The following is a 15,517-nucleotide window of genomic DNA, read 5'->3' on the forward strand; positions in this document are numbered from 1 at the left end:
GAGTGCATGGACATACTCCACCTAGGTAATTGTGAAGTGTCCCATCACACTCCTGACCTGTAGATGCTGCAACGCTGCAGGAGAAGGATGTTTCGAAAGGGACTGGGGGTTTCTGATTGAGCGGGATACTCTGTCATGGATAGTGGTGAGGGTGTGAGACATTTGGAGGCAGTGGGGGTGGAGGAATACAGAGTTTGTGCTGTGTCAGTGGGTCAGAAACCAGAGGGAGGCAGGGAAGCTGGAGGTTAATAAAGAGCAAAACAACAGGTCTGTTGTTGTGTGGAGAGGCCAGGCAGGCTGCCAGCGAGGGGATGTTGTGTAATCATAGCGGCATACCACACAAATGGGCAGCTTGCCAATTCACAGCCCAGGCTGTTGCTGCTGAAAACAGCTGGTTACACAATCGCTGGCTGCGGCCTTCCAGAACTGGTTGCAGCCCAGCAGCCCCAGATACCATGCCAACCCTGTCGCTGGGTTCTACACACCGGCAAGAATGGGAAACCGGAAGAGGGGAACGAGGGTGGGAATGAGTCCCAACACCCAGAACAGAGATTATTTCCAGGAGGGAGTGCCACATTGGGGGGTGGGGGGGGCATTGGGGAGGACAATGAACAGACAGACAGAGATACGGGTGTGTATGGCAGACACCCAGTCCTGGGTCCTGGGGACTGTGGCTCCATTTGGTTTATTAACAGAGTAAATGCACAATCTCGTTTGCAAAAAAAACGAAAGAGGAACATGTCTGGTGTGGGTTACGTTATGAAACATGATTTCCATGCACACGTCCCTGCAGTGACAGGGCCACACTCTGTACATTGGCCGCTGTAGGGGGGAAGTCAGAGAGAAGGCCCAGGAGAGCAGAGGCCACCACCTCTTGGGATCTGGTAAGACTGGGGAACCGTTTGTTAAAAGGAAGAGGAGGGTAGACCACACTCAGAAATGGGATATCTCCTCACAGGGGGAAAGAAGGAGGGAGAGGGGGAGGGATTGAACGAGAACAAGTGAATTCAAACCAAGAGAGCACCCCAGGATTTAACACACCCCACAGATGAGTGGGATGGAGGGGTGGAGCTGTCTCTCCCACCTCCCTCTGCCTCCCTCCACAACCCAAGGTTCTGAGAAACCAACTTCAGTCGCACCTCTAGGGGATGACAGGAGAGACCTTACATCCCCGGCCCCCACTCCTCTGTCCCCCGCACTGGACCACTGACGACGGGACCCTTGGAAAACAAGGTCTCTGTACATTCCAGTAAAATATAAAAACGTCCATTGTTTCCCTCCTCGTCTGTGTGCGGCCGGTGGGGGCTCCAGGACTAGCCAATCGTCAGACCGAAGCCACACTGGAACTTGTTCTTCCTGTGGTTGAGGAAGGCTCCCAGAGCCAGCGTCAGGGGCAGGGGCACCAATTTCTTCTCCAAGGTGGCACCTACCACCCAGTTACTGTCCAAGGAACCTGCAGACACACAGTTTGGAGGGGAGGGTAGGAGAGAAAAGAATTAAGTGTGCCTTGTTCTATTAACTCTACCCCACATCAGGTCACTACTTGAAGTACAGACGACCCACCCCACAGGCCCCTGCTCTCCACACAGTGCACTGTGCTCTTAGAAATCAGCCTGTGCTCGTGGATCTATTTACTTACTTAGTGATACAGCTCAGAGTAGGTCCTCCTGCTGCATCACAACCCCACAACCCTGAGTTAACCCTAACTTAATCTTAGCACGATTAATTTACCCGGTATGTCTTTGGACTGTGGGAGGTACTCCCCCTTTCAGGGACAAATCCTAGCCTCCACTGTGGAAACTCCCTCTGGATCCACAATACGGTGCTGATGGAACTGCTTGGGAACGGGTGCTGGGGGAGTTTGAAGGGGATGGAAATTTTCTTAACGAAGGCCAGGATCAGTCAAGAACAGAATGGGATGGGGTTTAGAGGAGCCAGGATCATTTTGGAACACTGAGAGGAGGTTGAACTGAGGACCACAAAACAATGGGAAACCAGGATAAATGGGAAGTTCTCTTTCCTGATACAGAAGAAGCAAAGTTCAACTGGGGGAGGGGTGGAAAAGCATGCGCCTGGAGCGGGGGGGGGGTTGGGTGGACAGTTGGAATGGGGGGGGGGGAGAGAGATGGAGAGAGAGATAGAGAGAGAGAGAGAGAGAGAGAGAGAGACACAGAGAGACAGAGACAGAGACAGAGAGATAAAACAGAGACTGTGCTGGGAAGTCTAGAATGGATGGGATGGACTGAACAGCCAAAGCATTCATAGAAACTGGTTGTCAGCTCATTGAATCACCTGGAGGGAGGGAGAGAGGATGGGGGTGGTGATAAGGGGTGGGGGAGCAGTTGAGGAGGATGGGAGGAGAGTGTCCTGGAAGGGCAGAGTCTGCACCATTGGCCTCTCACTCAAACTCATCTAACATTATGTACTTAGCCATTCCTGTTTGTCACCAAACCAACCATGTTTTGTCATCTGACTCACGACGCTCCCAGACTTCCTCGCTCCACAAACTGCAAAGTGTTTACAGCTCTCCCTGCCATTTCAGATCCCCTGTGCCACAGTATTCCTGTACAGTGCTTCTCCCTGTCATGTCCATGTACATTTCCAAGCGTACATCGCAACTCACAGTGAAATGTGTCGTCACCCCCAAGGATGTGCTGAGGGAAGCTTGCAAGTGTCACCACACATTCCAACACCAACTCTCTGGACACCTCCCTCAGACATGGGAGATCAGAATTCAACAAGTCACCACCCTCCCTCAGATACACTAAAAAGAAACCGCGACCTGAGATATTGCTATTTCCTACCACGATAAATTTACTCCTCCCCTCTCCACACCCTCTGTCCATCACCCACCTTTAAACAGTAGGTTGGCCTTAGGTAAGTCCAGCTGGTAGCCAAAGGTGACATTGGTTTCCTGCATGCGGAGACTGGCCTCTAGCTCCACGCCCACCTGTAACTGGGAGTGGAAAGAGGACAGTGATTTAGGGTCAGCCTCGGACGTCCTGAATCCCCTGAAGTTACAGACTGAGGGGCGTGGGCTCCCAATGTAGCTTCTCCCTGACACTGGAGAGGCACAGTCAGTGCGAGGGGAAAGCAGCGAGGTCCAGTGCGTAGCCTTAGGAACAGCAAGATCCCACAGAATGTCACTGACCCAGGAAGTCTCTGGAGGTCGTCATGGGGTGAGGGGCTCATTACCACCAACACCCCTCCCAGTTTGTCACCGTCTGGAGACAACATGGCGCACCCTGCTCATGCCCCAACCGCAGCGTACCCGGTTTACCTGCTCATTAGCTTTGTGGTAGTACGTAGCATGTCCTCCTGCTGGGTTGAGGGTCAGTGTCCCAATCCAGTTACTGCCTGTGGGAGAGGCCAAGGGTCACTGGTCAGACAGGGTCACTGAATACACCCATCCCCATCTGTCACCCCCCCCCGCCCACTACATTCCTCCCCATGTGACCCCTACACCCCTCCACATCAGTCAGCCCCCACCCACCCTACCAGTTTAATCCCCTTCAGACGCTACACGCCCTCCTCGTCTCAGCGATCCCCTCTGGCCCCTGCACCCATTCTTTCTCAGCTGGTAGCCTCCATTGACTCCAGTAAAACGACACCACCACCTACTGGCTGCTGGTGGAATTGCTGCCTGGACAACATCCAGCCAGTGAGCCTCACCACCTCTATACAGTCAATGACCTTTCCCTCACTCCACTCTTTAACAAGGGAGGGAGGCAAAAGACTGAAAATTATAGGTCAACAAACCCGACTTCATTGTTTGGCAAGAGTCCATCATTCTGGATGAAATTTTGGGGTACTTGGAAGCAAGTAGACATGATTTTCTTAAGGGAAAATCTTGCCTGACAAATTAGGCTGGGGCAGTGTTGGTACAGGTCCACAATCCCTTATCCAAAATTTTGAAATCCAAAAAGCTCCGAAAACCAAAGTTTTTTGCCAACAGCTGACGTCACTCTGGTGTGACGTGGCAGCACTAGCAGAGGCCGCCAGACGACCGTTGTGGCTCAGCGCTCATACTGGTTACACGTGCATTTGCTGTTCGCTGATATTTCGTGTTCACTGTTGACTTTGTGTTTAAAATGAAAATGTCAAAAAGAGCTACAGATACCCTATGGGTAACAATGAGAAAACGAGAAGGAAGCATCTATCGATAACGAAGAAAGTGGAGTTATTGCAGAAGCTTGATCGTGGTGTGTCTGTGCAGCACCTTACTGAAGAATATGGTGTCGGAACGACCACTGTATATGATTTAAATAAACAGAAAGACAAGTTACTGAAGTTTTATACTGACAGTGACGTTCTACATTTATTCCAATAAGTCATTTACCATGTGTTTAATTTGGTTATTTTGAAGCTGTATATTTTTATGTTTTATTGAATTTTTTTCTTGTCATTTTTCCCTAAACAATACAGTAAAACAACTATTTACATAGCATTTACACTGTATTAGGTATTATAAGTAATCTGGTGATGATTTAAAATATATGGGAGGAGGTGTGTGGGTCTGGAGTTCCGCTGGGTCCTAAAGTCCACCGCACGGAGACAGGTTAAATAAGGCACTTGAGCATACGATTTTTTTGGTATCCGCGGCCGGGGTGGGGGGGGGGGGTCCCGGAACCAATAAGGAGGGATTCTGAAATCTGAAAAATTCTGAATTCTGAAATGTAACTGGCCCCAAGGATTTCAGACAAGGGACTGTGGACATGTACTTTTTTTTCATGTTATTTGTCAATGATTTGGATGGCTTTGGGGACAATACAAAGATAGGTGGAGAGGAACACACACAAAATGCTGGAGGAACTCGGCAGGCTTGGCAGCATCTATGGAAAAGTGTAAACAAGCAATCTTTCAGGACTGAAAGAAGAGTCCTATCCTGATGAAGGGTCTCGGCCCGAAACATCGACTGTACTTTTTTCCATAGATACTGCCTGGCCTGCTCAGTTCCTCCCATTTTGTGTGCATTGCTTGGATTTCCAGCATCTGCAGATTTTCTCTGTAGGTGGAGGGACAGCTGGTGTTAAGAAATCAGGGGGTGTGCAGGAGGATTAGGAGAAAGTGTCAGATGGTATACAGTATAGGGAAGTGTATGGTCATGCACTTTGATATAAGAAATAAAGGTGTAGACTATCTTCTAATAGAGGATAAAATACAGAGGTGCAATGGGACTTGGGAGTTCTCATGCAAGACTCCTTAAAGGTTAACTTGCAGGTTGAGTCGGTGGTAAGGAAGGCAAACAAATGCTGGCATTAATTTCGAGAGCTCTAGAATATAAAAGCAAGGATGTAATGCTGCAGCTTTACAAGTCATTGGCCAGATCACATTTGGGAGTCTTGTGATCAGTTTTGGGTTCCAAATCGAAGGAAAGATGTGCAAGTATTGGAGATGGTCCAGAGGAAGTTCACGAGAATGATTCCAAGAATGAAAGGGTTAAAACATGAGGCGCATTTGAAGGCTCTCAGCCTATGCTTGGAGTTTAGAAGACCTTGGGTGGGAGGGGGATCTCACTGATACCTATTCAATTATAAAAGGCCTAATAGAGTGGATGGGCAGAGGATGTTTCCTATAATGGGAGAGTCTGGGACCAGGGGGTACAGCCTCAGAATAGAGGGACATCCCTTTAGAACAGAGATGAGGTATTCCTTTAGCGACTAGGTTGTGAAACACACACTGCTGTGGAGCCCAAGTCATTGTGTATTTTTAAAGTAGAAGTTGATAGGTTCTTGATTAGTCAGAGTGTCAAAGGTAACGGGAGAAGGCAGGAGAATGGGATTAAGAGGGTTAATAAGTCAACAATGATGGAATGGAGCAGCAAACTCAATGGGCCAAATGGCCTAATTCTGCTTTGATGTCTTATGGTCACTGTCGGAGAGGATTCAAGCGAGAGGAAACCCCTTCCTCACCTCTCATTGAAGCAGTTAAACCCGAACCCAGGACTCTCTGACCCTTCTCTCCAAACGTACCTGTGTACCGACCGGCAACTGACATCACCGCCCCTTCCTCACCGGGTCGACGATGGTAAACTAACTCGGCCCCGAGTGCCAGGCGAGGAGTAATACTCTGCAGAAAGTGCGCCACCACGATCCCTGCAGGGACACCACTGCTTAATGAAGGTAGACAGCATGCGCAGGGCCTTACATGTAGATGGGATGGGTCAGTCGCTGCAGAACACGCAGTTACAGTACCGGTGGGGACAGGTCTGTCACTGTGTAACACAGTGGTACAGTACCGGTGGGGATGGGTCTGTCACTGTGTAACACAGTGGTACAGTACCGGTGGGGACAGGTCTGTCACTCTGTAACACAGTGGTACAGTACCGGTGGGGACAGGTCTGTCACTGTGTAACACAGTGGTACAGTACCGGTGGGGACAGGTCTGTCACTGTGTAACACAGTGGTACAGTACCGGTGGGGACAGGTCTGTCACTCTGTAACACAGTGGTACAGTACCGGTGGGGACAGGTCTGTCACTCTGTAACACAGTGGTACAGTACCGGTGGGGACAGGTCTGTCACTGTATAACACCAGGGTACAGTACTGGTGGGGACAGGTCTGTCACTGTGTAACACCAGGGTACAGTACTGGTGGGGACAGGTCTGTCACTGTGTAACACCAGGGTACAGTACTGGTGGGGATGGGTCTGTCACTGTATAACACCAGGGTACAGTACTGGTGGGGACAGGTCTGTCACTGTGTAACACAGTGGTACAGTACTGGTGGGGATGGGTCTGTCACTGTGTAACACAGTGGTACAGTACTGGTGGGGACGGGTCTGTCACTGTGTAACACCAGGGTACAGTACTGGTGGGGATGGGTCTGTCACTGTATAACACCAGGGTACAGTACTGGTGGGGATGGGTCTGTCACTGTATAACACCAGGGTACAGTACTGGTGGGGATGGGTCTGTCACTGTATAACACCAGGGTACAGTACTGGTGGGGATGGGACTGTCACTGTATAACACCAGGGTACAGTACTGGTGGGGATGGGACTGTCACTGTATAACACCAGGGTACAGTACAAGTGGAACAAATTCTGTCACTGTATAACACCAGGGTACAGTACTGGTGGGGATGGGTCTGTCACTGTGTAACACTGGGGTACAGTACAAGTGGAGCAAATTCTGTCACTGTATAACACTGGGGTACAGTACCAGTGGGGATGGGTCTTTCACTGAGTAATATCAGGGTACAGGTCTGTCACTGTCTAACACCGGGTATTGTACTAGTGGGGATGGGATAAATTTTACGTCCTATGCAGAAGGTTCCAGGGCAGACAAACAAATACAGATTGCAACTCACCTGAGCCAAGGAGAATATCAGGGTTCCCAAGGGTTAGTGTTGCTGTGTAATCCTCACCCCGATACTCTGAGTCCACCTGCCAGTTAATGAACTTCGACTGTTGCGTCTGTAGAAGAAAAAAATGTGGGATCAAATCCAATGTAAATCTTTCACACCATCCAATCAGACACTCCCAGGATCAAACAGAGTAAAATTCCCATCACACTGTCCCTCACATACTCCCTGGGTCAGACACAGAGTGAAGCTCTCTCCACACCGTCCCATCACCCAATCCCAGGGTGAGATTGAGAGTGAAGCTCCTTCCACGGCCTGTGGTCAATTGCTTTGAGACGTTGAGGCCCTTATTAGGGTCTCTGAAATTAAATTCTGGACATCCTTCAAAGCCACACTGTTGATTTCAGTCATGTGATGTGCAGAGGAGAAGGTCGTCCAGAGTATTTCCTAGTCATTGCGTTCCTAGGCCTGGTCAAGGTGGCCATTCACAGGTCCGGGTGACAGGCAGTGAAGGCTTCTACTGAATCCTCTGGGGGTGGACAGCAACACAGATGCAGTAGAAGCATTCTCACACAGGTCCAGAGCGGAGCTTGAAAAAGCCAGCCCCTATTACCGTCTAGCGGACCAACCAGAATCAGAGTGGTAAGGCTTTGGCGAGGTAAGGAAGTGAATTTACTTCTCATTTAACTTTTGAAAAGGCATTATGCTTTCAGCACCAGTGTTATGTTCTGGATGGCAATGTGGAATTTCCAGCAGACTTCCAGCCTCCCCAATGGCCACATCTGCACCAGGTACATCGAGATGCAGCTCACAGAAACATAGAAAACCAAGAGCACAATACAGGCCCTTCGGCCCACAAAGCTGTGTTGAACCAGGTACTTACTTTAGAAATTACCTAGGGTTACCCAGAGATCTCTATTTTTCTGAGCTCCATGTACCTGTCCAGGAGTCTCTTAAAAGACCCTATCATATCTGCCTCCACCACCAGCAGCCCATTCCACACACTCACCACTCTCTGCGTAAAAAACTTACCCCTGACATCTCCTCCATACCTACTTCCAAGCACCTTAAAACGATGCCCTCTCGTGTCAGCCATTTCAGCACTGGGAAAAAGTCTCTGACTATCCATACGATCAATACCTCACATCATCTTACACACCTCTACCAGGTCACCTCTCATTCTTCAAGGAGAAAAGGAGAAAACCTATTCTTGTCAGACATGCTCCCCAATCCAGGCAACATCCTTGTGAATCTCCTCTGCACCCTTTCTATAGTTTCTACATCCTTCCTGTAGTGAGGTGACCAGAACTGAGCACAGTACTCCAAGTGGGGTCTGACCAGGGTCCTATATAGTTGCAACATTACCTCTCAGCTCTTAAACTCAATCCCACGATTGATGAAGGCCAATGCACCGTATGCCCTCTTAACCACAGAGGCAACCTGCGCAGCAGCTTTGAGTGTCCTATGGACTCCAAGATGCCTCTGATCCTCCACACTGCCAAGAGACTTACCATTAATACCGTATTCTGTCATCATATTTGACCTACCAAAATGAACCACCTCACTCTTATCTGGGTTGAACACCATCTGCCACTTCTCAGCCCAGTTTTGCATCCTATCAATGTCCCACTGTAACCTCTGACAGCCCTCCACACTATCCACAACACCCCCAATCTTCGTGTCACCAGCAAATTCACTAACCCATCCCTCCACCTCCTCATCCAGGTCATTTATAAAAATCACAAAGAGAAGGGGTCCCAGAACAGATCCCTGAGGCACACCACTGGTCACTGACCTCCATGTAGAATATGACCCGTCTACAACCACTCTTTGCTTTCCGTGGGCAAGCCAATTTTGGATCCACAAAGCAATGTTCCCTTGGATCCCACGCCTCCTGACTTTCTCAATGAGCCTTACATGGAGTGCTCTCCACTAACTAATGTTTTCCCTTCTCACAGTCACCCATTTATCTGTCTCCTGTAGCCTCGGGGTGACTACCTCCCTGTCGTTCCTTTCTATCACCTCCTCACTTTCCCTAACAAGTCATCGAGCTGCAGCTTCAGTTCCCTAACACGGTCTCTAAGCAGCTAGGTATTGTTGCCTTGTTGAAATTCACATACACTACATCTACTGCTCTACCTTCGTCAATGTGTTTAGTCACATCCTCAAAAAATTCAATCAGGCTTGTAAGGCACGACCTGCCTTTGACAAAGCCATGCTGACAATTCCTAACCATATTATGCCTCTCCAAATGTTCATAAATCCTCCCTCTCAGATCTTTTCCATCAACTTACCAACCACTGTAGTAAGACTCACCGGTCTATAATGTCCAGGGCTATCTCTACTCCCTTTCTTGAATAAAGGAACAACATCTGCAACCCTCCAATCCTCCGGAGCCTCTCCCATCCTCATTGATAATGCAAAGATCATTGCCAGAGGCTCAGCGATCTCCTCCCTCGCCTCCCACAGTAGCTTGGGGTACATGTCATCCGGTCCAACTTGATGCTTTCCAAAAGCTCCGGCACATCCTCTTTCTTAATGTCTATATGCTCAGACTGCTGTAAGTCATCCTTACAATCGCCAAGGTCCTTTTCCGTAATGAATACCAAAGCAAAGTTGGCCGTATCTCGGGTAATGATGAGTTTGAGTACAAAATGGAAATTAAGAACCTAGTGGCATGGTGCAAAGACAATAACTTATCCCTCAACGTCAGCAAGATGAAGGACTTGGTCGTTGACTTCAGAAGGAGTAGCGGATTGCAGTTCCTCAGGGTCAATATCACAAAGTACCTGACTTGGTCCAACCAAGCAGAGTCCACTGCCAAGAAGGCCCACCAGTGCCTTTACTTCCTGAGAAAGCTAAAGAAATTTGGCCTGTCCCCTAGAATACTCACTAATTTTTATAGATGCACCGTAGAAAGCATTCTTCTAGGGTGCGTCACAACCTGGAATGGAAGTTGTCCTGTTCAAGACCGGAAGAAGCTGCAGAAGATCGTGAACACAGCCCAGCACATCACACAAACCAATCTTCTGTCCTTGGACTCACTTTACACCGCATGCTGTCGGAGCAGTGCTGCCAGGATAATCAAGGACACGACCCACCCAGCCAACACACTTTTCATCCCTCTTCCCTCCAGGAGAAGCTCAGGAGCTTGAAGACTTGTATGGCCAGATTTGGGAACAGCTTCTTTCCAACTGTGTTAAGACTGTTGAACGGATCCTGACCCGGATCTGGGCTGTACCCTCCAAATATCCGGACCTGCCTCTCGGTTTTTGCACTACCTTACTTTACCTTTTCTTTTTTCTATCTATGCTTTATAACTTAAATTTTTACTATTTACTATCGATTTGTACTCCAGGGAGCGTGAAGCGCAGAATCAAATATCCCTGTGATGATTGTACGCTCTAGTATCAATTGTTTGGCGACAATAAAGTATTCATTAAGTACCTCCACTACCTCCTCGGTTCCTTACACACTTTTCCACTGTCACACCTGATTGGTCCTATTCTCCCATGTCTTATCCTCTTGCTCAGGGGTCCCTGACCTGTTTTGCACGCGGACCGGCCCGATGGGGGGGTGGTGGCGTTAATCACGACCGAAATATAGGAGAAACTTCAAGTCACTTATAAGTGGCTAATAATACTCAATTTCATTTCTAAAAGGATTTATCTGACAAATTTAATATTAAACACACAGCACATATTTTCCTCCTATGAACATATAAAATCATTGCAACACACCAATATCGGTGAATCAGTGGGAAACCTGAGCTTGTTTTCCTGCAACAACACGGTCCTATCGAGGGGTGATGGGAGACAGCGATACTCGAAGGGGGTTCCTTATGTCCAGTCTATTCCTCAATTTAGTTTTCATTGCATTCATTGCAGAAAACTCTGCTTCGCAGCGATATGATGTTGGAAATGGAAGCAACGTTTTCAGTGCTTTCGTGGCTATCTCAGGATATTCAGCCTTGACTTTGATCCAGAATGCCAGCAGAGATGTTATGTCAAACATACTTTTCAGCCCACCGTCATTTGCAAGCTCGAGGAGGTGATCTTTTTCCCGCCCTGACATGGATGATTCACTGGGAACATTCACAAATGGGTCATGGCCCCATTCCTTTGCACGTCTTGGGTCATTTGTGGTTGGGAAGTAACGCTCGAATTCTGCCGACAGCAAAGTTAGGTGATCGTGCACCAGCTGTGAGAAAGACGGTGCGGACTCAGTCTCTCCCAACATCTCAGTTAATATTGGGAACATGTCAAATATGCCCCTGTCCACTCACTGTCCCTACAGTTCCACTTTGGCTTTGAAAGCAGACACTTTGTCTGCCAACTTGAAGACAGTTGTCATTCTCCCCTGAAGTAACAAACTGAGTTCAGTGAGCAGGTTGAAGATGTCACACAGATAGCCACTAGGTATGATGCTCTCAGAGCAGCAGCATTTGTGGAGGTGGTGGCTCTCAGCACTTGCCTCTGTCCCGCTTGCTCACGTTTTTCCCTCTCAGAAAACTCAACAGGTTTGTCTCTAATTGCAGGGTGCTCGGACTCAAGGTGCTGAAGCAGTTTTGAGGGCTTCATTGCCTCATTAGACAGCTTGTCTCCATACACCACACACAGGGGGCTTGGAGCGTGCGAGTCACCGGTCGCAATAAAGATATATTTTATGTATGACTCGTCGTATTTTCTGTTGAAGGAAGCTTCTTTTTTTTTTACAGTCTCTACATTATCATCATCGTTAGGCCTTTTATGTCCTCTTCCACCTCTTCCAAAGAAACTCTCAAGCGATGTTTGTTTTTTACTCATACCGACAGATGACCTTGCGCACGTTCAAGTTCAACAGTGGACGTGACAGGGAATGAGGAAAGGTGCAGCTGACTCATATCGCTTCATACCGCCAAATAATATCGTTTCCTCACGGCCTGGTGGTTGGGGACCACTGCCCTTGCTCTTCACATACCTGTAGAACGCCTTGGGGTTTTCCTTAATCCTGCTTGCCAAGGCCTTCTCATGGCCCCTTCTGGCTCTCCTAATTTCATACTTAAGCTCCTTCCTGCTAGCCTTATAATCTTCTAGATCTCTATCGTTACCTAGCTCTTTACAGACCGTGTTAGGGAACTGAAGCTGCAGCTCCATCACTTGTTAGGGAAAGTGAGGAGGTGATAGACAGGAGCTACAGGGAGGTAGTCACCCCAAGGCTACAGGAGACAGATAAATGGGTGATTGAGAGAATGGAAAACATTAGATAGTGGAGAGCACCCCGTTGCTGTGCCCCTCAACAATAAGTACTCCATTTTGAGTACTGTTTGGGGGGGGGAGGCGGTGGTGGTGACCTACAGGAAAAGCACAGTAGCTGTGCCTCTGACACCAAGTCTCACCCTGTGGCTCAGAAGAGGATGGCAGCAGTAATAAGGGACTCTATCGTTAGGGGGGCAGATAGGCGATTCTGTGGATGTGAAAAAGAAAGACAGTTTCCTCCCAGGTGCCAAGGTCCACGATGCTTCTGAATGCATCACAATACCCTGAAAAGGGAGGGTGAGCAGCTAGATGTCGTGGGTCATATAGGTACCAACAACATAGGTAGAAAAAGGGAGGAGGTCCTGAAGACAGAATCCAGGCAGATAGGAAGGAAGTTGAGAAGCAGGATCTCAAGGGTAGTAATCTTGAGATTGCTGCCTGTGCCACTGGATAGTGAGGATAGGAATAAAATGAGGTGGCAAATAAATGCATGGCTGAAGAACTGAGGCAGGAGGCAGACATTCAGATTTTTGGATCATTGGGACGTCTTCAGGAGCAGGTGTGACCTGTATTAAATTGCAGTTGAATCCGAGGGAGACCAATATTCTAGTAGGCAGATTTGCTAAAGCTGTTGGGAGTGGTTTATACCAATATGGCAGGGGGGATGGGAACCATGATGATAGAGCTGAGGATGGGACAGCAGGTCGACAAGATGAGTGTAACATGAATATCAGGAAGGACAAGCCAATGACTGGATACAAATGCAGACAGAGCTAAATTGTACCACAGAGGGAAAATTCAAAAGGGCGAAGAATGCTGTATTTAAATACACGTAGCTCTCAGAATAAGGTGAACAAAGTTGTGGCACAATTAGAGATTGGTCAGTATGACGTTGTGGGTGTCACTGAGTCGTGGCTGAAAGGTGGACATATTCGGGAGCTTATTATCAAAGGATATTCTTTGTATGAAAAGGACAGACAAGAAGGCATAGACAGTGATGTGGTTCTGTTGTTAAGAGATGGAATTACATCTTTCAAAAGAGATGACATAGGGTCAGAGAATGTTGAAGCTTTGTGGGTGAAGTTAAGAAACTGCAAGGGTAAAAAAAACTATTATAGAAATTATAAATACGCCACTTAATAGTAGCCAAGATATGGGGTTGAGATTGCAATGACAGCTGGAAAGGACATGTAATAAGGGTAATGACACAATTGCAATGGGGGACTTCAATGTGCAAGGAGATTGGGGATTGGGAAAATCAAGTTGGTGTCAGATCACAAGAGAGAGAATTTGTTGAATGCCGATGAGATGGCTTTTTAGAGCAGCTTGTGCTTCAGCCTAATCAGGGAAAGGATAACTTAGATTGGGTGTTGTGTAATAACCCAGATCTTATAAGGGAGCTTAACGTAAAGGAACCCTTAGGAGGCAGTGATGATAATATGATTGAATTCATACTGCAATTTGAGATGTTGTGGCCATTACAGAGACTTGGGTGGCTCAGGGGCAGGAATGGTTACTGCGAGTGCCAGGCTTCAGAAAAAAGAACAGGGAGGGAGGCAAAAGAGGTGGGGGCATGGTGCTGTTGATCAGACATAGTGTCACGGCTGCAGAAAAGGAGAAAGTCATGGAGGGATTGTCTACGGAGTCTCTGTGCGTGGAAGTTAGGAATAGAAAAGGGTCAATAACTCTACTGGGTGTTTTTTTATAGACCACGCAAAAGTAACAGGGACATTGAGGAGCAGATAGTGAGACAGATTCTGGAAAGATGTAATAATAACAGGGTTGTTATGGTGGAAGATTTTAATTTCCCAAATATCGATTGGCATGTCCCTGGAGTGAGGGGTTTAGATGGGGTGGAGTTTGTTCGTGTTCAAGAAGGTTTCCTGACAAAATATGTAAATAAGCCTACAAGAGGAGAGACTGTACTTGATTTGGTATTGGTAAATGAACCTGGTCAGAACTCAGGTCTCTCAGTGGGAGAACATTCTGGAGATAGTGATCACAATTCTATCTCCTTCACCATAGTCTTGGAGAGGGATAGGAATAGACAAGTTAGGAAAGCATATAATTAGAGTAATGGGCTATCAGGAGGGAACTTGGAAGCATAAATTGAAAATAGATGTTCTCAGGGAAACATACGGAAGGAATGTGGCAAACGTTCAGGGAATATTTGCGTGGAGTTCTGCATAGGTATGTTCCAATGAGACAGGGAAAGGATGGTAGGGTACAGGAACCATGGTGTACAAAGGCTGTTGTAAATCTGGTCTAGAAGAAAAGAGCTTACGAAAGGTTCCAAAAACTAGGTAATGATAGAAATCTAGAAGTTATAAGGCTAGCAGGAAGGAGCTTAAGAATGAAATTAGGAGAGCCAGAAGGGGCCATGAGAAGGTCTTGGCGGACAGGATTAATGAGAACCCCAAGGCTTTCTACAAGTATGTGAAGAGCAAGAGGATAGGACGTGAGAAAATAGGACCAATCAAATGTGACAGTGGAAAAGTGTGTAAAGAACCAGAGGAGATAGCAGAATACTTTGCTTCAGTATTCACTACGGAAAAGGATCTTGGCGATTGTAGAGATGACTTGCAGCGGACTGAAAAGATTGAGCATTTAGGCATGAAGGAAGAGCTCCATTAGGCTGGAGCTTTTGGAAAGCATCAAGTTGGATAAGTCGCCAGGACTGGATGAGATGTACCCCAGGCTACTGTGGGAGGTGAGGGTGAAGATTGCTGAGCCTCTGGTGATGATCTTTGCATCATCAATGGGGACGGGAGAGGTTCTGGAGGATTGGAGGGTTGCGGAGGTTGTTCCCTTATTCAAGAAAGGGATTAAAGACAGCCCAGAAAATTATAGACCAGTGAAGCTTGCTTGAGTGGTTGGTAAGTTGATGGAGAAGATCCTGAGAGGCAGGATTTATGAATATTTGGAGAGGTGTAATATGATTAGGAATAGTCAGCATGGCCTTGTCAAAGGCAGATC

The 15,517-nt window shown here is 47.7% G+C and overlaps 1 protein-coding gene across 1 annotated transcript in view; it reads right to left on the reverse strand.

Annotated features, from left to right (window-relative positions):
• Positions 1 to 608: 608 nt before the first annotated feature.
• The window catches only part of LOC134341191 (mitochondrial import receptor subunit TOM40 homolog), a 31,866-nt gene continuing 16,957 nt past the window's right edge, over positions 609 to 15,517 (reverse strand). Inside the window, exons 5-9 of the mRNA XM_063039010.1 lie at positions 7,311 to 7,416; positions 5,973 to 6,095; positions 3,281 to 3,357; positions 2,854 to 2,956; positions 609 to 1,453 (exon numbers count right to left, since the gene is read on the reverse strand). Coding sequence (XP_062895080.1) covers positions 1,314 to 1,453; positions 2,854 to 2,956; positions 3,281 to 3,357; positions 5,973 to 6,095; positions 7,311 to 7,416 — 549 coding nt within the window. The 3' untranslated portion in view covers positions 609 to 1,313. The remainder of the gene's footprint in view (positions 1,454 to 2,853; positions 2,957 to 3,280; positions 3,358 to 5,972; positions 6,096 to 7,310; positions 7,417 to 15,517) is intronic.

The sequence above is a fragment of the Mobula hypostoma genome (genome assembly GCF_963921235.1).
Source record: "Mobula hypostoma chromosome 8 unlocalized genomic scaffold, sMobHyp1.1 SUPER_8_unloc_3, whole genome shotgun sequence".
Taxonomy (NCBI): Eukaryota; Metazoa; Chordata; class Chondrichthyes; order Myliobatiformes; family Myliobatidae; genus Mobula; species Mobula hypostoma.